The sequence below is a fragment of the Hermetia illucens genome, chromosome 6 (genome assembly GCF_905115235.1).
Source record: "Hermetia illucens chromosome 6, iHerIll2.2.curated.20191125, whole genome shotgun sequence".
NCBI classification, from domain to species: Eukaryota; Metazoa; Arthropoda; class Insecta; order Diptera; family Stratiomyidae; genus Hermetia; species Hermetia illucens.
Window position 1 is genome coordinate 65,516,716 of NC_051854.1, and position 25,485 is coordinate 65,542,200.

Consider the following 25,485-nt stretch of genomic DNA (forward strand, 5'->3'; position numbering starts at 1 on the left):
AACTGAACATGTTGAATGAAGGTAGTGAATTTGGCACCCGAACAAAAGAAAGCTGGATCGATTAAATATGATAAAAATATTATGATTAAAGATTATAGAGGAACATGAATTCTAGTTTTAAATAACGCCAAAGTGTATTTTTTTTTAAGTTTTAACAGCAAAATTTCCCCCAAATAAATTCCCACTTTAACATATTTTCGTGGGGTCGAATTAAAGCAAGAACTCATCTAAATGTTTCTATGATTTTTCCTCACTGAGGAAAAGGATATGTTTACGTAAAAAATCTATTGTACAATATTTGAACATAAAGGCAGTCAACAGGGCTGTACTTCGGAGCTTTGAACGAAATGCGAGTGAATGAAATTAGGAAATTTCAATCAATCTTTACAGGCATTTCAAATAAAAGAAAAAACTAAAAATAAAATTAAATAACAACTTTATTCATTTACATTTTAATTCTAAATTATTAAATATTTTAATGTATAATACGACGATATTTATAAACTGTATTGCTATAAAGTTCAAGGCTGCTTAAACGGTTAAGTCTCCTTCAATCTTCTACAAGTGTTGGTGTATTTCTTTATTATAATGGTTTTGATGTTAGACTGGTGTTCTTCAATAACGGCATTGAATACATCGGGTCAGTCCCCATGTAAAATACAAAGCAACAACAAATATCTGTAATTATTTCTAATACTTTAGAATAAATAGTTTGTTCCATTTACATCTCGGAAGTGAAGCAGGGAACCAACGCCTACACCATCACTTCCCAGTAAACTTGAAAGGAAGCGATGGTGCCCTCTTGCTTCCAGTTGGTTTCTCCCCACTTGTAATGTATTATCGATTATTTGATATAATATTCATTGAAAAACGATCAATCAATTTTTAAACGATAGAAATAATGCTTGCGATTATGTAACAACTTTGAAAAGTTCCATTAAATTGTCCAATGTAAATGTAAACATTTTCATATCAAGTTTCTCGTACTTTATGCATAGGAAGCATCGCCATTTTTCAGTGACATATCAGGTATCGATGTCGTCGACGGTGAAGTTATTGTAATCCTATAATAAGAAAAAACTGATGCCAATTAAGAATCAAAAGAAAATCATGTTAGTATTGGAATGAAGAGATGAAGACAATATGGATTAGATCGGATGAGTATACGATACCATAAAGTGCATTGTTCTATCTAAGTGCTGACTACCATGCAACAGAAACATATATTTGATGCAGCAGCGAATATTTTGTCTGGGAGAGGGCCAGGGATAATTCTTGACCGTTCTAAGTGGATCTTAAAATTATTAGGCTATTTATAGTGTTTATCATTTAATCTATTTTTTACGAAGTAATTATTTAAAGGTTAAATTATTCGGAGTATAAGTATCAAAAAAAACCATTGGGACAGAAGTCTTGAAGGCCCAAGCCAAACTAACAAAAATATGACCTCCTTGTGTTTGCAGCAGGAAACGCTAGTTCAGCAAGGATTTATGGTAAGGCAAGTCGATGGAATGACGGGTAGAATTTAGCTGTCATACATGCCATGAAATATGCACCTACTCTATTCCAGCGAGGAGACGAAATTTCTTCCTGATACTTTCTTAAAGCCATGAAACAAGGAACAAATCATGCAGTGAAAACTGATACTTCTCAATCTCAACCCAAAAGAGCATACATATTGTCAGTAAGATTGGAAATAATAAGGAGGCCGGTATTGTCGCGCGATGAACAGGACCTCGTTAAATACCAGGCGATTGTCGGAGAAACAATAAATGCTTGGCAGCAGAAGGCGCCTTCAAGCGTAATCGATCTCAAGATGAGGTCGAACAGCGAAACAACCGGGGCAGAGCGTGCAAGGACTCGGACGCCAAGCAGCCTCTGCAAACAGGAAAACAACAACAGCTGGCCGAGAGGCATGAATTACGAAAACCTTCAGCGACATAGCCAGGAGTGATTTACATGTGACGCAGGGGAATGATAATTCCGCCAGCGGCAAATTGGCGTTCGAGATGGTCATCGGGCATCTCTTGGACGATAAAAGGGAACAGATGGTGCGTAGGTTCTATGTCATGACATGTGAAATACATTCTCGATCTGTGCGTCGCTAAGAATACCGCGAAATTCTCAAGAGACCGGTCGCTTGCATCTGGTTCTCGAAAACCCGCATGAATAAGGATAAGCTCGTCCAATCTTTGCGCCTTCGAAACCTCAGCCTTCCCTTGGACGATTGGGTGGTTATCAAGGAAGAAGAACCCCAGGCGAACAGCCAACCTTTTGTGCTAAGTATAAATGGATTCGAAAGCACTGGAAAAAGCAGATTATAAAGTTCGATTCAGAGTCAGGAACGCAAAGGTGAAACCCGATGACAACCTGGATCCCGACGACGCCGCCAACGAGCTATTGAAGCAGATTGAAGATCGGCGGTCCGACGGGGACTGATGACCCGCCTACGCAAGCAGATCATGTTGAGGGTAACGCAGATAAATCTGCAGCATTCGAAGTGCGCCTGAGCTAAACTGCTGGTCCTTCCTCCTCCGGGTGAACTTATATGCTTAATTATTTAAGCAGCTATACAAGGGTTATCTGAAGTGGTACAAGTCGGCCAAGCGGACCTGGTTTGATTATTGCCAGAACATCGTTCTACCTCAGGCAGGGTCTGCCCAATCTTCTTTTTCTACCATAAATGCTGCCTTTATAGCTGGACCATCCTTCCCAATACGGATAGGGTATCCGCCCAGTGCAGCCTACATCAACTATGGTACCAGCCGAAATTTTGTGGGACAAAAGCTTTGTCTCTTTGAAATTTATTGGAGTAAAATTCTATAATGACTTTGCAGTACATTACTACTAGCAAAAAATTCTTGGCATGCATCAGCAAGTCTGAAGAGAGGGGAGGGAACGGGGTTAAGGAAAGAGGTGATTCTCCTCAGGTTCTGAGTTTCCTCAGAGTCTGGAGTTTACATTTTAACAAATTTAGATAGATATTTTGATATTCAGATTTTCCAGATTTTTTCTGTATTAATCTATAAACACTTCACTGAACTGTATGTATGTGAAGTTGTTATGGTCCTCGAAGTCTTATTTTGATACTCGATGATAATCAATAAAAATCATTAGCGTTGCACTGTTGCACAACACGTTTTATACTTCAATGAGGATTGTCTCCACAGCAACTATCAGCAAATTTTATTTGAGTTAGGGAGAGAGCCTGCAAGAAACTTACAAGGATAAACAAGGGAAAGCGATTAAGCTGTTAAACCACTTCAATTCGATAAAATTTTGTAGAGGTGTTGTTAAGTGAGAAACCCAGACGCACAGACTGAACTGAACAAAATGTGACTCAATGTTGAGATGATTCCTTCGAATTGGAGACTGTGCAACAGAGTGACTATACTATTGTCTTGAGGTCCATATTGAGCCTCGGATCGGATCGAAAATACAACAACGACTTTGGCAACGGAAAAAGAACTCCATAGGGTTCTGTACTACGCCCACTATTCCGGGACAGCATATACAACGATATATATATCCAAACTTCAACAAACTATGAGAATGAATAATGAAAAGGATGGTATTGTTTCTAGTTACAAAACATCTTGACGACGTCGAGTTTTACTCACGTGAAGACTAACTAGCAAAGTAGAAGACGAAAATAATATTCATGATCATAAGGCGCTGTAAAATAGATTGAATTTTCAATAGCATTCGGAATAAGATCGTTCTTTTTTAAGTTGGCTAATATATGGGAATGATGACAGGCTCAATGTTTAATTTCAGAGAGCTGCTACAGCATTTTCGTTCAAAAACATCCAGTGGCAGTATGGCCCAGGCGAAAATGTAGTATTTTTTGAAGATTTTTAGGCATGACGGGAGAAGGAATTTAGACCCGGAGTTTTGTTGTAGGGATTTCGTTTTTAGACCCGGAGTTTTGTTGTAGGGATTTCGGTATAGAGACTCACTAGGGGCGCAGGCATAGTTTTCACGCCTCGTACGGATTTTGTCTCTAAGGCAATGACTTTCAGAATATCAGACTATTCACTTCGAAGTAATACTGACGTTCTACGATGCCTTGTTAATAATAACAGAATGTGCACCAACATTTCCAGTATCGTGCCCTATATTATGATTTGCATTATTGCGCAATTTTGTACTCCTAGAAATAAATTAAGGATGATGTCAAGCAAATTTCGAAAATGTAATATACTAAAGTGCATTTCGTAGCTGTAGAGAGAGAGACGTTAGAAGAAAGAGAAGTCCATATTGAGTAAGTCGTCTGATGCCTAAGAGAGCACACCTCTTTGAGGAGATGTTTAAACTGGATCATGCACAGATATCTTTCGAAATTTTGTACAACTTCTATCGACTGATTTCGATGCTGCCGAAAGTGCAGCGAAAAGGATTAAATTGTCAGGGATTGAGATAAAGACCAATGCGCCAAGTAGACTGGAAAAAGTTTTGAATTCGAGAAGTCGTTAATTATAGTTGGACAATGCGTTTGTTTCATATCAACCTTAACGAGTGTAGGATCGTTGAGGGGATGAAGGTGCAAATTGTTATATGAGGGCTCAATGAATAACGTCTCGTGGTAGTGGAGGCGAGGATATTGCGATGGATCAATGGCTTAACATGCTATGGTCACATCCGTAATCAGAACATCCGTGATCGACACGGGGTTGCACCCATCGTAGGAAAATTGCGAGAGAGGCATCTTCGATGATATTACCATGTAATTCGCTGACGAGAACTCACTAGCTAAGATTGCCTTACGCATTGAACTTCAAGAGAAACGACCAAGAGCAAGGATGGCTTCACACGATGGATGATGATTTGACAGCCTCCCGACTCCACCTGGATCAGGCCTATGCCCGAAGAAAATAGGACTTTCGATCATTATTATCAGAACCCTGAATGGGGCTAAGGCTAAAGAAGAAGAGAAAATGAAAACTACAAAAATGTTGGCAATAAAGCGTTGATGTTTGGTTCGACAGGAGTGGTGGTTGGATATGCAGTAACTAAGTCATATAGGATCCGGTTATAGACCTAACTTTCGTTAGTCGTTATATAGCTAGTGATATGATTTTAAACGTTAGTAACCACTACATACCGATCGCCATCTAATCGTCCCCGATCTAAAAAAGGAGGCAAGGGATTGAACCAATGACAATAAGGGAGAAAATCGGGCTGGTTTACGAAAATCATGGGCGAGTAAATATTGATGAATTAGAAAAACTGAGACTAAAAAAAGCAGAGCATCGCACGACAAGTGATTCATCAGTACTCGACAAGTCTGCCCAGGACCTCCATATGAACGCAGCCTTTACTAATGAGAAATAGTACTGTATGAGCGGTTATTGAAAATGGAAAGTGCGCAATTTAAAAAGCTGGAAGACAACCGCTAAAAAAATCGGTCGTAATTTTTGTTGATGGGATGGCAACATTATGTGCGGCAATTGTAGAGTACGATGAACTTCCACTCGAGCTGATGATAGACGCAAGCGGAAGGTTTCCCAATCTTCATCGCAAGGAGTGGGGTAGCAGTTTAAAATAGCAAGAGGCTTATGCTGCTGACAGCTTTTCGATTGCTAGATATTAGCTTCGCGAACATCGGAGGTATCATTACCTCAGTAATAACATAATATATTCGGTTATTGACATAGCCTTCGACAGTACTGCATTGAAGAGGAAAATTATCTGGTCAATCTGTGAACATTACATTCATAGTGATCGCCAAGCTATATTATCTCGTGTAGGAGAACAGAATGTGCCCATAAAAGAAACGGGGTTGCCTATTTATACTTTCAACAGTTGCTTCTAACAGGGCTTTACACTTCATTGGGAGAGAAATCGGCTGGAGAACCAACGTCGTACCGCACTATTGACGTATTGAAGCTGGTAGTTTAGAGCGCAGCCAGATATATTTTGGAGCAACAGCACGAGTGTCCTGCCGCGCGATTAACGGTTTATGCCATTAAAGCTGTGATTAGCCTAAAGAGAAAAGTAGGTGGGAAGGCGAAAAGAAAAAAAAATTGCGATGTGCTCACTCTCGATATAAAGAACGCTTTCAACTCTTCGCCATAGGAATACATCACAGAAGCCTTAAAAAGACTAATTGCACCCTTATCTGTGCAGTAAATCATTAGGGATTGTTTCGCAAATAGAAAGCTCGTCTACATCGCATAAATACTCAGCGCAGGATCTATACTAGGGCCATTATCTTAGAACATTTGATACGAAAGCGTCCTGCGTATCAAGTTTTTGTTATAATTTTTAATAAAGCCGACGATATCATGATCGTGGTTATTTTCGAAAACCCTGAAAATGCAGCTAGGTCGTATCAACATCGATTAGGTATGTCAAAGTTTGGTTCATCACCATCAACGGCGCAACAACCGGTATCCGGTCTAGGCCTGACTTAATAAGGAACTCCAGACATTCCGGTTTTGCGCCGGGGGCCACCAATTCCATATCCCTAAAAGCTGTTTGGCGTCCTGGCCTACGCCATCGCTCCATCTTAGGCAGGGTCTGCCTCGTCTTCTTTTTCTACCGTAGATATTCCCCTATAGACTTTCCGGGTGGGATCATCCTCCTCCATACGGATTAAGTGACCCGCCCACCGTAACTGATTGAGCCGGATTTTATCCACAACCGGACATGGTATGACTTGGTTGACAAAACAAAATTTAAATTGTCTAAGCGTATAAAGTAGAGGCCCTGTTATTCCACAGTCCGAATATTAAGGTGCCTCTAGAACACATAATAAAAATGTAAACCATGATGTTAGATTATCGGTTGAAATTCAACTAGGCGATCCACAGAGTAGAAGGAGTGATGATGGCACTAACTTGAATAATACCAGAAGACTAAACACAGAAGATTGGTCTCCCGACGTATTGGTACAAATTGTATGGGAGAAAAAAACCATTGCGCATATAGGACCGTTTTTGGTACGTGCGCGAGAAAAATTTCGCGCGTAAAGTCTGGTGTTAGTGCCGTGTATGTGATGCAGTGCATTAGTGTGCGGCCACGTTTGGGAGCACATTTGTTTATGGTTTGCAATATGGTATTGGGAAACACAGCCAAGAAATCCATCAAGGCGCCAGGAACACACTGACACACCAGTGCATGAACTACAAAGGCCACGGGTCAGTTAGCTACTTCGTTCCTACCCCATGAGTACGCAATGATATTCCATGCCCCGAAGACATTCGATTTGTTCTTCTTGCAGGTAGTCTTCTTAGATAATACCCAACAATAGAAAATTCAAAATACCAACATTTTTTTAGCATATTTACATATGTGTAAGGGCGGGAATCCTAAAAGTGAAACTGAAAATATCGGCACTGTATTCTTTAAGTGGACTTTGTGTGCCAGTGGACGTTGAATAGTATCGATTGAAGCAACATTCGTCGTTTCCAGGATAAGACTCATTGACATCTTGACAGAGGAGTTCCGAAGGTTTTACAATAGTGAGGTGCAATATGATGGCAGGACATCCATTACGTAAATGCTTAAGTCCTGAAGAAAGTGGGATGCTGTAAATAGCACCATGACCTGTATTCAAGGTAAAACATGAAGGAATAAAACTTCTGCGCTTTCTAAGTTAATGTCTAAAATAAACTCACGGAAAGCGTATTAAACTTTTGTCTTCATGATCAAAACATTTTAACACTTTATGTTCCTAAATAATTTGCATATTTTGAAGAATTTTCGGGCTTAAATTTGTCTTCCGTCCTATATTGACAGCTCACTTCGCAATGCATTTCATATAGCTAAATACTATTTGCTATCTACTGCACCTGAGTTCCATCGTGTTCAGATCCAGGCCTGGACCTTAGCTATTCATTTGGAATATGCCATCAGGCAAAAACCAGTCGACACCAGGGGTGGAATATCACTCCAATCCATTCAAATAGTGACGTAACGACACGATCGAAGGTTTTTGAAACTGAATTCTGTAACAAAGGAACTTCAATTGAAAGCCAATGAAACGAAAACAAGAATCCGAATTCAAATCCATGCCAATAGACAATTTAGACAAACCGGATTTGGGTTAGATAATAACTTGGAAAATTTCGACTACTCCATTTATCGAGGGGTCAATTTTAGTAAAGAAGAAAACAAGAAGGACAAAGTTCAGTGAAATACTTTCAACAATGAAATCAAAAGTTATAGTACACGAGGAAAAGAAACACAACATACTCCTAAGTGTGGCTTGGAAATCGTTAGACAATGATGACTTTTAAGACGGGCCACCTCCTTGACTGTTGTCAAACTGGAAAAACGGCGCTAGGCATGTGGATGGTATAAAATGCATTCATCCGCAGATCCAGCTAGAGTCTAAGAAAAGTGACCAACAAAGGCAACAAGTAAACGATGCAGGGAGTTAAAAGGTGCCCATAGCCGGTTGCTTTTAGGATTGTCCAACTGGAGGTCAATGGTCGATTTGATCTATTGAGTCATTGAAGGGCATGTAGTCAATTTTTTTGATCTAAGGCAATTTGCGAGATGAACTCTTATATTTTCGTCTGTAATCGAACTTTGGCTAATTGCGAAACTACACAGAAACGTATGAAAGTTTATAATACTCTGCAGTCATTTTAAACAAAATTCATAAAGATTTGATTATTCGACGCAACTGTAACGACTTTAACATATAATCTAACATTTTAAGCTTTTACGGAATAAAAAGCAGAAAATGCGTAGTTTTTAAAGACCCCATCTCTTTCAAGGAGACATTTTCCAATCAATTTCAAAATTGGAGCTGGAAATATATTTACAGGTAATGTATCCAGTGTAACAAATGTAAATGAAGAGAGATAGAAGATCTTTGTTGCAATAAAAAAGGAACATTTCTGCATATCATTTTTAAATTTCCCAAGTTTTTTCAAGAAATAAAGATACTAAAAAACGTTGGATGAGAAACGATAGAATTGTGCGTTCCAAAGTTCATAATGGAGTTGCGTTTGCCTAGAAGCATTTATTAGACAATAATACAAAACATAAAATAAGTGCAAAGAATAATTTTCACATCGACAAATCGAATTGATACATATACATATTTTTATATGCATAATTTGAGACAGGCCACTAACACAATATGTGAAGCTACCTTCAACTCTCTCAAGATTCAGTGTCGGATATATCGCTCTCATTGGATCGTGGAGAAGCTAGTTGCCGGTATGAATGGAGATCACATCTGTGTATTTTATTAAGAATAAAATTGAAAATTGGAATGCAAACAACTTTCTAATTAAAACTTCCAATGTAGCTGTGCTCGTGAGTTGGTGGATTAATGGAAAATTATAATGAAATCGCGTAGTTATGGTGAATAAAATATAAAAAATGTGTAAGCGTGTTGCAATATATGGTAAACGACGGGATGAATTATGAATACGATAACCTACCTTGGACTATTATCACTTTTTCTTTCCCTTATAACTAAAGTTGTATCACTTATACCGTTTGCAGTGTCTTTCGTCATCGAAACTGCTAACATTCGTTTGGTCTGTATAGGTCTAAGTCGCTGCTCTAAATCACTCATCGATGCTTCGGTGCTTTCACTATCGTCGCTGAAATGAAAAATCGAAGAAATAAATTGACTGAAAGTGATTAACAAATGAAATAAAAACTCACCTTTCGGTAACATCATCATCATCGCCTTCTTCCATTGCTTGCTGTAAGTCAGCAATTCTTTGTAAAGCCAAGCGTAGGTCATTCCTCAATGAGGTGCATTCTGATTCCGCTGCTTCTAATCTCTTCTCCAAATCCTTTCGTCGCGTGACTGACTCTTGTTCACGATTTGTTATTGAATGTAGCTCCTCGCGAAGTTCACGTAAATTCTTCTGCGATTTCTTAACGGCATCTTGTGATTGCATTTCGCGAACCTTTGATTGCGATATTTCATTTTGAAGCTTCTCAAGGGCGTCTTTGTGTCGATTAGCTTGTATTTCAAGCCTTGCACGAGTTGCTTGCTCAAGTTCAAGGCGGGATTCTAGTTCTTTGGTTCTCAATTCAAGTCTGTGAAGAAATAGGAAATGGTCAATCAATGTTAGAAGTTGAATTAATTAATAAATTAATTTTTCAATTTTTTTCATTGAGCTTTTAAAAAACGTCCGTCAGAATCCCTTCATTATTTTCAGCTCTTCTAAATCTGCAGAATGTAAAGAAGGGAAGAAGCTTTCACTTGATACCTTGGATCAGTGTTCCACAGAAAAATGTTACGAGCTTCTTTTGAATACATGAAAGTACCTAGCATCTTCTTTTACCTTTGGGCTAAATACTTTTATAAAGAATTAACCGCTTCTGGGAATATACCCCGCATGTGAGTTGAGCTTAGAAAAATACTGAACGTATTATGCCTTCCTTATCGTAAAAGGCGACTAAAAAGAATGGAAATTTGTGCTAACAGCCTTCAAATTTCGAAATTATATAGCTATCGAAATGAAACCGGTCGGTTTTCGGAATGTATACACGTTGACTACGGCATTGGGGCTCCCAGAACGTTCGCTTTCTCTAACTTGAGTGAAAACTCCTGCGACTATCTGGGGATAAGCGTACTCCTTTTCTCTTATGCCAAGTGATAGTAGACGGGAATCTATTCAGTCAGATTTTTTATGGCTATCGCAAGGTGCCGCCGCATGAACTGAGAGCCGGCTTCTGGCTGAAAATTGACTGCGACATTTCGGTCCAGTATCACAATTAAACAATTTCTAACATAGAGAAGGGTTCCTGACAATATTTTGCCTGGGCACACTGTTTGACCACAGGACCTGCACAAGGTTAATTCAGATTGACCATATCAACAGACTTATGAGTTATCTTTTCAAGGTGCGTAGCAAAATGGGTGCTGAAATCGACTTCGAAAAGAATCATTATGGTCCTGTTGCTACTGGAACGGGAGAGTCGGCAACTTAAGTTTATCAAAGTTTCTTTAAATTTCATGTGGAAGAAGGTGTTGGCGACACCCTGAAGGGACGTTAAAACCTGGTCGATTGTGTGAAATGTGTAGACGGCTAGATAAACTCAAAAAGCTGAGAACTTTGCTGTTAGCTTCGAGTGGCGGTGAAAGTGACGCTCTGCAGTTTCATCGCCGTAGTAAAATACGAGAAGTGTAGCGTAACGTAGTGGTGAGACAAGTGAACTATTGCAAATGACTACGAGCTCGCAACCGTATATTGTATCACCAAAAAGCTTGCAATGAGATTGTCGCAAGCCTTTCAATTGTCCTGTGAGGAACGTCAACGGTGTGATTTCCTTCCACGGTGAGCAGCTGAGGAGTGAGCTACAAAGAATACTTCACAAAGTTTCTAAATTATATAACATTCCATAAAGTCGCATCTCCTCTGGATGATATGGCAAATCAACGTAACATGCACACACGGACTGTTGCTCCAAGTAGAAGCAAAATGATATTTCCCATCGATGCATCCAAATAGACTAAAGCCGCCGGGCTTGATAGTTCCGCTGCGGAGCTTTTCTTGTGCATCTTCTGCTATGTTTGCAGAGTTCATACTAATTAGTCAGTTGTGTCAGTTTTCCTTTTTATCTTTTTCACTCTGCGGAGTACTCGTTCCTAAGGAAAAACCTTCGTAATCCGTGATGGAAAAATTGATGCGTTTTTCGGATAAATTACTACTTTTCAGTAGCGATGAGATGCCTTCCCTATATTCGGATGCAGTCATGAGACATTGAAAAGTTAGGGCTTTTTGTAGCGCTGGCTGTTCCCCATTGCACATGGGAAAGAATTAAGTAGTTAAATATTGTATAAATATTCTTCATGGAATTCTAGAGACACGAAGACATTATCCACACAATGAAATCAGAATGGTTTCCAATCTATGAACTTTTCGTCAATGATAGCATCAATTGGAGAGGAAAGATCGGGGCAGCATAAGTTTTGAAGAAACCAAAACAATGTATTTATTATCTGCGCCAATTACTTCTTCTTCTTCTTTTTCTTCAGCCTTTGTCCCGTTCACAAGCGGGGTCGGCTCGTCGTGATCGGCTTCGCCATTTGGCTCTATCGAATGCCTGATCTGGGTGCAATCTCGAGGCTTTCAAATCCCCATCCAGCGTATCAAGCCACCGTTGCTTAGGTCTGCCTTTTGGTCGTTTACCATCGACTTCGATGTTCAAACCAATCTTTGCAAGTGAATTCTCGTTTGCACGAATTACGTGACCATACCATCGAAGACGCCTCTCTCGCAACTTTTCCACGATCGGTGCAACCCCATAACGATGGCGGATATCCTCATTTCGGATGTGATCTAAACGTGTGACGCCACTAGTCCAACGTAGCATCTTCGTCTCCATTACCGCGAGACGCCGTTCATTGTCTTTTATGGTCGGCCAACACTCAGAACCATAGAGAGCGACTGGACGGACGACATTGCGGTAAATTTTAGATTTGAGACGTTCGTTGATACGTCGATCACAAAGGACACCAGTTGTGGAACGCCACTTCATCCAGGTTGCGTTAATGCGTGAAGCAATTTCATAACGCAGCTCTCCATTGGCTGATAGCGTTGACCCGAGGTATTTAAATCGCTCAGTTCTGGGCAGATCACTGCCGCTGACAATGATTGTGCCTGTTTCATGGGGATCGGTCGTCAAAAATTCAGTTTTGTTTAAATTCAATCTGAGACCGTGTTGCATGAGGCGATCATTCCATTTTTGAACAAGTTGCTCGAGATCATTTTTGCTGTCAGATGCTAGGAAAACATCATCTGCATAAAGCAGTGTGTGGGGCGCTGGACGTTGGATATCCCGTGTGACGGTATCCATAACAAGGACAAAGAGGAGTGGTGAGAGGGCACTTCCTTGATGAACTCCAACAGAGACACGAAGCGGTTTTGATACACCCGCCATACTTCGAACTTTACTTTTCGGATCATGGTAGAGCAATTGAACCCATCGCACGAGTTCTTCTGGCACGAAGTGTTGTCGTAAAGCATACCAGATGAGTTCGTGTGGTACACGGTCAAACGCTTTCTCTAGATCCAGAAAGGCAATGTAAAGAGGGCGATGCTTCTCACGGTGTTTCTCCATGAGTAACCGCGCAGCGTGTATTGCGTCAGTAGTTCCGCAGTTCTTGACAAATCCGGCTTGATTCACGGTTATTTCAACGATTTCGCGAATACGGTTGTCAAGAATGCGTTCAAAAATCTTCATGGTATGGGAAAGTAACCTGATCGGACGGTAATTTGAACATTCTGCTGGGCTACCTTTCTTTTTCCATATTGGAACAGTGGTACTTTCTTGCCAGTCAGATGGTGTTCTTTCTTCCTGAATAATCCGGTTAAAGAATTCACTGAGCCACAGTGTTGGGTCCCAGCTCTTCGCTTTCCAGAGCTCAGATGCGATGTCGTCAGGTCCTGTCGCTTTCCCCGATTTCATTTGTTTTATTGCCTCCTCGACTTCAGTTGCGCTGACTGGTGGAACTGCTCCAAATGTCGGCAATGATTGTGGAAGTGGAGGATGAGCAAATTCTTCAGTTGAAATCTGCTCGAAGTATTCTCGCCATCTATCCAATTACTATGTCACAGATATAGGGCGGATGACTGCAGAGTGCAAAGATTGATTCCATGGCGTGCACGACACCCGTTTGAAGGAATTACGTCATAAATCCGAAGAGAAACTTAAATACCCTGGGCACCCCATGAATCTAGTATTCAGGGTAAGCTTAGTCCCTGGAGATTTTAATCTAATTTACAAAAATGTTTTCACAGTATCCCGTGTCATACTACTGCCATTGATGAAATTTAGTGCCATAGTTTGGCTATCGAGATAACTGCCTTAGGGACTCAGCGAGTATTGAACCTTGCGGCTGCCATGGCTATAGCTCACTTCAGGCCACATCTTGGAACAAATAACTCTAATACGCACAACCAAAACGCTGTACAACTGAGAAAGGATGTTGATCTTACCACGTAAGCATAAGTTGGGAATCCGCCATTAAGTGCCATAGAGAGACAAGTCTTATCAGGCGAATTATTAAGATTCAAACTGTAGTTTCTTTTCTCGGCAAATTCATGGAATCGTATTTGAAAAAAAATCAAATGAAATAACTAAACAAAACTCTTACCGTTTGGAATGCACTACGGCTGATGGATCGCTCTGATTTTCAACATTTTCAAGTCGAGACTGAAGTTCCGAAACTTGTTCTTTCAGTGAGCTCCTCTCAGCTTCCAGTTCGGATATTCGAATTTCATATTCAGACATCGCACTCTGTTCATTATTAAGTTGCTTCACAGTCGCAGAATATTTTTTCATCAACTCAGCCATTTCCTCTTCGTTCTCTTCAATTTGTGCTTGTAATTCGGATCGATCTCTTTGAGCGGCAGCTGCACGATCTTCAGCATCCTGTTTCGCCCGAACTGCTTCTTCGTAAGAGGTTTGCGTTTCAGCTAATTCCGCTTCAGCACTCTGTCTTGCCTTCATGGCTACTGTACGAGCTGCTTCGGCATCTTCCAATTGATTTCTTAGCTGCCTGATGAGAGCCTTACCGGGCGATTCGGCTTTAGCACGTTCAAGTTGGGCGTGGGCGTCTTTCAAAAGAGCTTTATATTTACGAAGGTCACGTCTGAGTTTTTGGTTTATTGCTTCTTCGGCTTGTCGATCGGCTCGATCCTGTTCTTCGGCTGCTTGTAAACGGCGTTCCAGTTCGTGTTTTTCGCGAACAAGTAATGTTCGTTCTTCGTGTTCTGTCTCGAGTTGACATTCCAGGGCTGGAATTTTCATAATAATTTTTGGAATTTAATTTAAAAGAAGCATTAGAAATTGTGTTGAGTAAGTTACCTTTGATCTTCTTGTATGCATTCCCTCGAGCTTCCTCTAACTCATCATCTCTCTGCTGTGCTTCGCGTTTCGATTCTTTTCGCATAGTTTCCAAAGACATTTCTAACCGTAATTTCGCTTGTTCTAGCAACTGAACTTGACCTGCCATTTCATCCAGCTCCTCCTCTTGCTCTTTTAGGCGTCGTTCCAAGTCGAGTTTGGATCGACGTAGTTGAGCAAATTCTTCTTCAGTGCCTCCACCGAATGTCATTTCATCGAGTTCACGTTGCAGGGCGGTTAACTTCTCTTCCTTAAGTTCAAGCTCAAGACGAGTGTCCTGTAAATATGATGGGCATATTGTGTTTTATTTAGATTCAAATAAAAAGTTTTATCAAGTAGATTGGAGTTCCTGATCACGTTGTCGTTCGTTCTAATAACGAATATTATTTATTTAACATCAATGGAAAGGAGGAGTCGGTAAGTTTGAGTCACCTATATACCTCGAAGCTTCACTTCAAGAGTAGGTCAGATTCCCAACCGATTACCAGCACAACTACAACTTCGTCAAGAACCTTCAGAAATTTCAGAGACATAGTAAAAACTCCACATCCAATAGGGAAGAGCTGCAACTTCTAATATCCGAAGTCAACTTGGTTGCAGACTGTTTTCTGATCCATAGGCTTTTATGTATATGCGTCTAATTAGTTGAAGTTCCGTAGTTGCTTAAGTACCTGGAAGTTGTTGATATCTATTTTGCTTGACTGTTTCGCTTCCCTTAAATGTTCCATCGAATGTGTGGTTGGTCACTAACATGCCCAATGTAGAATTCCACTTATTTTATGGCCTTTCTCGTATTTTAGACTGATTTTGGCTCCGCTAAACTTCTTCTAGGACTTGGAAGAAAAACTTCACATTTCCTCCAATTTGATACTTCCTCTCATTGGAAGGTCCTGCAACTAATAATTATGCGGACTGTATAGAAGATGGGATGCCAAGAGCAAGAGAAGAGCAGAAATGCCAATCTACTAGGTATATCAAAAACTTAGCGAAGCGCTGCCTATCCATCGATATTAGAATTAGGGTTTAGATCACATCTTATTATTCCATCTGGCATCAAAGCATTCCCTTAACTTCAACTCGATCTGGCAATTCTGCTTTTGTTTGCAAGCCTTTCTTAGTTGGCATGTCAGTGGATTTTGCAAAAATGGACAACACCAAACATTGCGCAATTATTGGATTTTTTGTAAAAAAAAACTTCGAATCCAGTGGAGATTTATGGCCAAATGGTAAATAGTGAATCTGCTTTTTCGAAAACAATGGTTTACATCTCAGCGAACAGTGTAAGCCATATCTTAGATGACATTTTGGGTTTGATTCTTTAATATGGAACAGCAAAATTTAGGGCATTTAAGAAAAAATAAAACAGATTTTGTGCGTCAATTCATCACTGTGGATGAGGCCTGGATTTATCACCAATGTCGTGAATCGAAAGAAGAGGCTAAAGGGTGATGCTCACCCGAATTTTCGGTACCGAAGCGAGTTCTTGAGCAGAAGTCAGCTAAAAGTGTTGGCATCAGTGTTTTCAGATGCTAAAGGAATTTTGTAAGTGAACTACCTCCAAACTGGTAAAAGAATAAAATAAGATTATTGCTGTAATCTTTTGGACCAGCTGCACATGAAAATTCATGAGAAACGAGATTTGGTTTGCAGACTAAACTAAACTAATTTTGCATAAAAACAATGTATCTGCTCACACAGCTCACAAAACTATAGCTAAAATCAGGGAATTAAAGTAGTATGCACCAGGCTTTTCTTGTGAGATTGAAAAGGTAGAGAGAAAGTTCAATTAGCAACAGCATATTGCGTGAAAAGATGGATTCGTGAAGTTGACTACTAATGTTCTTCTTGATCATCTGTATCCCAATGGTGGGCATTTTTCATTGTCGCTGGAAAGTGGCCAGACTTGCGTTGATCAGTAAGGGTGAAGGAGACCCGGAGCTCCCGTCTGCCTACCGACCGTCGTATATGCTTGACATGGCCGGAAAAGTGCTCGAGGAACTCATCGATCCGCGCTGCCCGGGACTTATCCCCAAGGCAATTCGGGTTCAGAACAGGCAGATCTACAGTGGATGCTGTTATGGAGGTCGTAGATGCGGTTCATCAAGCCGAGGCAAACAAACGCCGATCTCGATGGATAGTGCCCCCCATAATGCTTGATGTCAGAAATGCCTCCAATTTCGTAAGATGGACAGATATGCTAGGCACACTAGAAAACTCATTTCACGTGCCAAGCTGTCTCTTGCGGATATTGAGGGATTATCTGAAAGACCGCTCCCTGCTGTATGAGACGTTGGAGGGCTAAAGGAGGATGGAAATCACGTCGGGAGTAGCACAGGGATGCATCCTAGGGCCGGACCTCTGGAACGCTTCCTACGATAATCTGCTGAGACTCGATATGCCTGAAGAGTCGCGCCTGGTCGGTTATGCAGACGACGTTGCGGCACTTGTTGCCGAACGCACTGTTGAATAGGCGCAACGCAGACTTGGCATATTGATCCGCTGGCGGATGGATGACTGCTCACGATTTCAGCTTTGCGCTGGAAAAAACCGAAGGAATCATCTTGACCAGATGAAGAATACCGACTTTGCGTTCCATATCGATCGGCGAGTTGACTATAGAGTCAAAACCAGCGGTTAAATACCTTGGTTTAATGCTCGACTCAAAGATGAGCTTCTTTGAGCAAATAAAGCAGCAGCTGGAGTCGCGGTCTTGAGTCGGCTAATGGCGTAGGGGGCCCTATATCAACTAAGAAACGTCTCCTTATGGGAGCAAAGCAGTCGGTTCTGCTCTAAGATGCGGAGGTATGGGCTGAAGCCCTTGACAAGGAGGTGCATCGTAAACGCCTTGCTCAAGTGCAGAGGCGAGGAGCTTTGTGAGTGGCGTCTGCTTATCGCACCCTTTCCGAACCGGCTGTGATGGTGATCGAGGGAGTAATCCTCGTTGCCCTCCTTGCCAAGGAGCGCAAAGCTATCTACCACCGTAAGGGCGAAAACTTAAAAGAGGTGGTTGTCCGTGAAGAACGTCAACACACACTTACCGAGTGACAACTTTCTTGGCAAAATGAGCCAAGGGGCAGATGGACTGCGCGGCTCATCGACAAATTAGACCCGTGGTTGAACAGAACGCACGGTGAGATTGATTATTCCTTACCCAACTTCTAAGTGGGCATGGAGGTTTTCAGTCTCACCTGCACAGAGTCGGGAAGGCGCGATCTCCTGATTGTGTGTTCTGCAATGGAGTGGCGGACGACGTTGTACACACTTTTTTCTCTTGCGAGAGGTGGGTCGGCTTTTGTCAGTAGCTTTATGCAGACACAGGGGAGTGCTGGCAGCTGGAATCGTATTGCACATTATGTTTGGGTTCTTCTTATTGCGAAGAAGATTGAACTCGACCGGCGGAGGGATCGGACGGTAAGGGGTTTCTTGAACTAACAACCCCTCCCATTGGTGAAAGGAATTCCCTGACTTGAAGGCTCGCAACGCCGGGAGAGCTAGCCCGAAGTAATGCGTCAAACGGTTCCAGGCTAGTTCTCTGATGACAGGGAGGTGTTTAGTTGGTAGTCTGACAGCGTGCTGTTGGGGGAGTCCAGCATTCGCCTACCCTAATCACAAAAAAAAAATCCAATGATGAAAAATTGAAACTCAAAGGCTCTGCAATTTTATAAGCAAGAAAACGAAATTGCCAAGTATTACAAAGTCCAAATGCGTATTCAGTACGATAAAGTTCTGTAGAAATGTTAACAACGATTAAACTTGCAAACACTATTGGGCTGATAAGAATACTCAAAGATGAAATCACAGACAAAATTGGTGCGCCATGCCGCTAAGGAAGGGGAGGGACAAAATGGATGGATGATAAATTGAAAAATTTATAAAGGAGGAGCAATCGACGGAGACGGACCAGATAAAAGCAGCAGGATCACTCTCAAGACCATTCGACATCAACAACGGTCTACGACAAGGGGATGTCCTATCATGCGTCCTCTTTAACTTGGCCCTCGAGAAAGTGATCCGTGATACTGAGGTAAATGCAAGAGGTACGATCCTCTTCAAGTACACCCAACTACTGGCCTATGCTGACGATATCGACATCATGGGAAGAACCACCCGAGACGTACAAACTGCCTTCATCCAGTTCGAGCAGGCGGTAATTGGCGCGAGATCTTGGGCTGCACATCAATGAAGGCAAGACAAAATATATGGTGGCAACGTCAGCACCGAAGACGAATCAACCAACAACATAAACCCGCACTGGTCAAACACGAACAAGAATAAGGATAGGAGAATACAACTTTGAGTCCGCTGACAATTTCTCCTATCTAGGGTCGAAAATCACAACCGATAACAGCTACAATGATGAAATCCGCGCACGGTTGTTGTCAGCCAACAGAGCCTATTTCAGCTTACAAAGACTGTTCCGCTCGAAACGTTTCACCATAGGGTCAAAGCTCTTACTGTACAAGACAATGATCTTGCCAGTCCTCATGTATTCCTCGGAAACTTGGGTTCTTAGCAAGAAAAATTGCGAACTCTTGGCCGCGTTCGAGAGAAGAATCCTCCGAAGAATTGTTGGCCTCCTACATGAGGATGGACGTTTCCGTAGCCTACACAATGACGAAATCTATGAGCGATACCATGACCGTCCGGTTGTGGATAAAATCCGGCTCAATACGTTACGGTGGGCGGGTCACTTAATCCGTATGGATGAGGATGATCCTACCCGGAAAGTTTAAAGGGCAATATCTATGGTAGAAAAAGAAGACGAGGTAGACCCTGCTATAAGATGGAGCAATTGCGTAGGGCAGGACGCCAGACAGCGTTTAGGGATATCGAATTGGTGGACTTCGGCGCAAAACCGGGATGTCTGGGTTTCCTTATTAAGGCAGACCTAGACCGGATACCGGTTGTTGCGCCCTTGATGATGATGATGAATCGACGGAGATCGTCATCGATCCTAGTCGCTTGGAGGTGATTTATTTTAGAGAAAACAAGTTGTAGTACTGGCTATAGTGTCTTGTCTTCGAGCCAGTCCTCCTACTACTCCCTTATTACACACAAAAATTGATTTTTTTACGAAAACACTCACCGCTAGGTTTTGTTCTAAAGTGAACTTCTCTGCAATTAATACGTCCTTTTCACGAGCTAATCGATCCTTCGCTTGTCGTTCCTGTCGAGCAGCATCCTTTAAAAATGAAACGAAATTCACTTAATGCGAAAATCTACAAAAACATCACACAAAAATCTCACCTGTAACGATTGACATTCCGAATCGAACTTTCTCTGCTTCTTCTCCAGTAAATTGTTGCGACTATTTTGTTCTTCCAGTAACATTCTTAAGTCGTTCATCTCATTCGTCATCTTTTGTGCTTTACGCTTCCACTGACCCACAACTTGTCGTTGCTCTTCAACTTCCTCATATGCGTCCGCTAGCTACAATGACAACAGAAATTGGATAAGTGTACTTGAAGAGCGCGGTAAGCAGATAAAAAAATCGGCCTCGTAAAGAAAGATAAATCGCACTATGAACTTTTCTTAAAAGATTCAAATGCAGTCTAGATAAGAGTTCTTCCACTGACCGGACGGACGGAGATAAATAAGTTCATTAAACTCAAAACAGTCGGAAAACTCGAAAAGGAATGTTTGGGCATAATTTTCTCGTTTTGAATCTGGTCCTAAGAATTAGTGCTTACATACCTTCTTTTCTAATTGTTTCTTGAGTCCGACTAATTGTTCCAAATCATGTTCGTGCTGGGTTTGAAGACGTCTTTTGGTGAACTCCAGTTCCCGGGCTGTACGCTCGTATTTCAGTTTGTAAACGCCGCCGGAGTCTTCATTATCTGGATCTTCATCTTCCGAAATGCTACAGGTGAAGAAAGAAGCATATATGCATCAGGTAAATGTGCAGTAACGTTAGGTGGTGGTCTTTGAGTGCAGAGTTTACCAAAGTCATGTCGGATGTGTGTAGGCCTACAGTCGTGTAAAGGTGTCCGACATAAGCGGGCTATTGTCTTGGGTTTGTTTTTTGTGTTTTTCAGAAATTTGTACAGCTATTGAAGGGAAATATAGTAAAACCTGAGCTCACTATTGTGAGAGAAAAGGTCGATCTTTCTACGGTGTACAGAGCCTGTGGTAGTTGTAAAAATTTCGACTGGCGTTTGAATATCTTGTTACATCATACGGTTGATGGATAAGCTAATATTGCCGTATTTAAAAACTACCAGAAACCGTGAAGTGATGAAATGTATCTTGAAACTATTAAAGATACAAATCTTTAATTCTGGGAACATTTGAATTGTTATAAGCGCAGTGAGATCGGACACTGCTTACAGTAGATTTTTTAAAGAATTTTATCTAGGAATTCCTGCTTCAAAATCCAACACTCAAGACTGGAAAAAAATGTAAATCAACTGACTTACCCGTTCAAATCTGATTTGGCACAAATCAGCTCCATTTCTAGCTTTTCAGATGTTTCCTGTAAATTCTTCACTTTTGTCTGTTGTTCTTGGAGCTCTTTCTCTAGCTTCAAGCGTTCCGCAGTTTCCGCTTCCAACCGTTCACTAGTGATATTTGCGGCGGATCTTTCCTCAGCCAAATCGACCGTCATCTCGGATAGCTACAAAGTTATGAGGTTACATGAATATCGTTTATAGCACTTTATATCTAATGCTCAATATTTACACAAACTAAACTTTTCAATTTTAATTTTCTCATTTTTTCGTTTTCATTGTGGTTACAGCGATCGAGTTGGATAGATTACATGAAATAGTGAAAAAACGGGTCCTGTATCGACAAGTATCTTTCATAAAGTGTACAGAGGCCGATAGATACGTAGTGATCGCAAATGAAATATAGATTGGAGTCGATTTAATTACACGCCTATTGGGGCGATGCGGTGTACGTTCGAGCCAATTGCTCTTTTCCGGAAAAGTGGAGGCAATGGAGCAAAAACCATACCGAATGATTTGTAATTTGGGTTAATTATGACTGCAATTATTAAATTATCATCCTCTCCCAAACGCATACACCACCAACTATTCATTTTTCAATTTCATTAGGAAATTTTGATCAAATTGAAAAGTGAACTCATTTGGACCCTCAAAGTCAAATGATTTCCAAGTAGAGTGAATACCTTACCTTAGGCATGGTTGGAGTACTTAAATTAAATTTCAGTAAATTTCACTTTTTTAAGAAGAAAGAAAGAAAGAAATGCGGATGCATGGCAGAAAGATGCGAAGTGAATGATTTATTTTCTATTTTTGATAGACACCTGTTGCTTGAATGATGTACAAGTTAGATACATTTCAGAACAAAGTTGCAATTAGGTGTGGAAAATATAGAGCACTTGGAACATTTTGCGGTTCTTTGTCGAGCAAGAGCTGATCGAGTTTAGGGTATATATGAATACACGTTTAGTTAACAATCTGTGACCTGGTTTAGTAGATATTTCCGCAAAGATGATCATGCGAAATATTATTCCATTTACCAAATCGTTGAACATGACCTTCATGGCTAAATTTCAACTAAAGCGGATATTATTTTAAATTTTACTTCCACTTGGTTCCTGACGGTATTACCAAAGAATTACAATCGCATCAGAGTCATATTTGCGGAGATCTTAGAATGGAACCTCTCCTGGCATATGTATATGCACATATTTCTCAGTGAAAACTGAACATCAAAGCCAGGAAACGAAATTACTAGGTAACGAGATCATTAAATCCACGTGAAAACTGTGTCCCGATTGCAAAAATTAGAGCTTCTCGGATAGTAGGTGAAGTGAAAATCTTAGTCGTAATTTAGATAGACTGAAACTATCACTGTAAGATGGCATTCCAATGAGCCAGCTTAGTCTTTAGCATTCACTCAAAATCTTCCGCCATATCAGTACGTTAGAGACAGACATTTCTCACCCCTGTAAATTTTGACTTGGTATTGTTACCGGAACCCTTCTCAGACTGTATTAAAAGTGGACTTTTCTTTTACTACTCTTGCACATTCTGGATAACAGATAAAAAGATACAGAAATTTCGGAAGCAACTTTGTTTTTGTAGATTGAGCCAGTCCTGAGTTCGCATCTACATACCTGATGACGAGACGTGGGGTAGGTAGGTATCAGTGGCCGCACCGAGGAGCCCAATTAGCGCTTTGGTGCGCCGTTTTGATGCCACAAACTCCTAAGACCGTGACTGTTGTTATGGGAGCAGGGAGGCAGAGTCCAGCCGGCTCGGATCTTCAGAGTCAGTCCATAGCATTCACGAAGGAAAGCAGGTCTCCGACCTTGCAGCTAGAAATCTCTGTGAGGTCCCCAAAGAATGGTTTGCCCACTGTTCGCAGCCTGACTCTAGCTAGAGCTGGGCAATCGTAGAGAAAGTGCATGAGGGTTTCCCTTCCTTGTCCGCAGTTTCGGCAATGCGAGTTGTAGGGAATGCCGAGCCTAGCGGCATGGTCCTCTATGGGCCAGTGCCCCGTGCAGACCGCCGTAATTTTGAATGCTTTTGCACGCGTCTGGCACAGGAGCTCTCGTGATCGGGCTATGTTATAAGCGGGCCAAATTCTCCTTGACTTGGCACAGGTTGTAAGCCTTCGCCATCTCAGGCCCCCGGCTGCTAGGTAGTGCGAGTAGACTCCGCCCCCGACAGCCGCCAGTGGAACATCGACTGTATTCGCCGAGGGACTGCCAACAGCAGAGTCTTGCCTGGCCAATCCGTCAGCCCGCTCATTCTTCTTGCCTGTTTCTGTAGCTTCCTGCTGCTTCTGTAGCATGGCTGGCATTATGCCATCTGGGCCTGGAGACTTGTATGCGGAGAAGCTGTTTATAGCCCAGCCGATCCTATCCTCGGTAATTACCGATTTGATAGTCTTGCACAGCTGGGGTTGCCGCAAACCCTCCAAGCAAGGTTCTGACTCACAGTCCTCCTTGCTGGAGGGAAAGTGCGTCTGAACCAGCAGCTCCAAGGTTTCGATAGAAGATTTCGTCCAGGAGCCTTCCGAATTTTTAAGGAAGGATGGGCTCTTATGTTCCTTGGACAGAATCTTACTGAGCCTCGCGGATTCACTAGTGATTTCGATGTTCTGATGTTCCAGTCAAGACCGCCTCTTGGGTCCTGATGGCCAACTTGTACTTCTTCAGGCAGTCCTTGTATGGCTGCCAGTATTTTTGCCTGTAGCAGATGTTGAAGATTTCCCTGGTCAGCTTCCTGAGACTAGAGAGATCTTCATCCACCACGGTGGCAGGGTATTTTTGCTGTACTTAGTAGGGCACGAGACTTTAAAAGCGGTATCAAATGCCTTCTCCAGAGCCCCAACCTTTGACTCTAGTTCGTCTGTCGTGCCAATCCTACCAAGAGTTTGTTTTTGTGACGAGAAGTGAAGTGCAGACCCTTCTTCTTGGGAGCGAATCTCCTAAGTGTGTCATTTTACTTTGGTAAGCCATCAGGAGTAAGTGACTCCTTGAATCAATTAAATATCGGGTAGGTGAGGAAAATACAGGAACTTTGTAGTCCTGCAGAGAACTCACTGACCACCACACCTGGCAATCCATTAAATGAGGCGAAGGAGAAACCTAAGGTTCGATACAGATAATCGGCGGGAGTCATCTGACTTGGTGACTAGGCCGAACTCCCGACAGCACGACGTCGAAACCGTTAATCGTGAGGCGATTCAGCGTTTAGGTGCCACGACGTTAAGGAGCATGGTTCCGCTTACTGTAACTGCTCCATTACAATCTGTGACAACCACTTTAGGAGTTTCGTGTAGGTGGCGGATGAAGTGAAATGAGGGAATGAACCTCTTTATCATCTGCTCCTACTACGAAATAACAATAGTGGAGGCAGATCCAACATCTTACTGCCCCTTGTAGGACCATTGATTCGTTGAGCGTTTCCCACAATATGCCCAGGTGATTGCGCAGCGAGTTATAGAAGAGTACTGTTTCATTACCCGCAGCGACACAATCCCGGCGGCGGCATCAATAACACCACGCCGCACTGCGGGCAAAAGTTTAAGTACTCGTTAAGCACGCTTCTCCACCGTCTTAAACCACCGGCTGAAGTCTTCGCTGAGTTTCGGGACGCATTCCAAAGAACGTGTATAGAATTTTCAGAAACGGAGCCCGGTATTTCCAGGCTCTGCATCTCCAGCAATCCGAGAATTCTCTCTCAAATCAATGATGAGATTGCATCTTGACTGTGTGCTGATATGTCCTTGCTCCAACTACATTCACTTGTATATTGTGGATGATTTACCGGGACTATTTCCTTCCCCAGTGGGGCGCCCGTAATTGAAATTCTGGATGCACTAAAGCAGAAACTTTCTGTCGTATGCAGTCGTTTGCGATAGTATAACGAAAGACACTCCAGACATGTTCAAAATGCAACATATGCGAGGAATTTTCTCTGGAGTTTTCTCAGATCACTCAATGAATTCCAACAGAGCGTCCAGATAGTACACTTTTCAGCAAAGCAAAAGAGTATTGAGGTAGAATTGGTTGTTGAATGGGTTGCCACTGGAGGCGCTTGCCATGCCCCTATGCCGGACATGAATTTTACCGAAGAGGAAGCGACGACGAGCCATAAATAGTTCGAAAGACGGAGGGATCTTGGTCTGGAGCGGGTGCACTTAGATAATATCAACCTGCATACTGGTACAGAA

The 25,485-nt window shown here is 41.8% G+C and overlaps 1 protein-coding gene across 16 annotated transcripts in view; it reads right to left on the reverse strand.

Moving 5' to 3' along the window:
• Positions 1-419: 419 nt before the first annotated feature.
• LOC119659689 (unconventional myosin-XVIIIa) overlaps positions 420-25,485 on the reverse strand; it is a 426,534-nt gene continuing 401,468 nt past the window's right edge. For 11 of the 16 annotated variants that reach the window (XM_038067933.1, XM_038067932.1, XM_038067931.1 and 8 more), the window contains 9 exons: positions 21,252-21,448; positions 20,530-20,695; positions 20,083-20,265; positions 19,922-20,017; positions 14,797-15,112; positions 14,084-14,726; positions 9,634-10,017; positions 9,405-9,569; positions 928-1,064 (listed from right to left, as the gene is read on the reverse strand). In XM_038067933.1, coding sequence (XP_037923861.1) covers positions 989-1,064; positions 9,405-9,569; positions 9,634-10,017; positions 14,084-14,726; positions 14,797-15,112; positions 19,922-20,017; positions 20,083-20,265; positions 20,530-20,695; positions 21,252-21,448 — 2,226 coding nt within the window. In that variant the 3' untranslated portion in view covers positions 928-988. Of the gene's footprint in view, positions 1,065-3,620; positions 3,676-9,109; positions 9,197-9,404; positions 9,570-9,633; positions 10,018-14,083; positions 14,727-14,796; positions 15,113-19,921; positions 20,018-20,082; positions 20,266-20,529; positions 20,696-21,251; positions 21,449-21,513; positions 21,562-25,485 lie in introns of those variants that run through there. The other 5 variants (XR_005250364.1, XM_038067928.1, XM_038067927.1 and 2 more) reach the window with 5 other exon arrangements.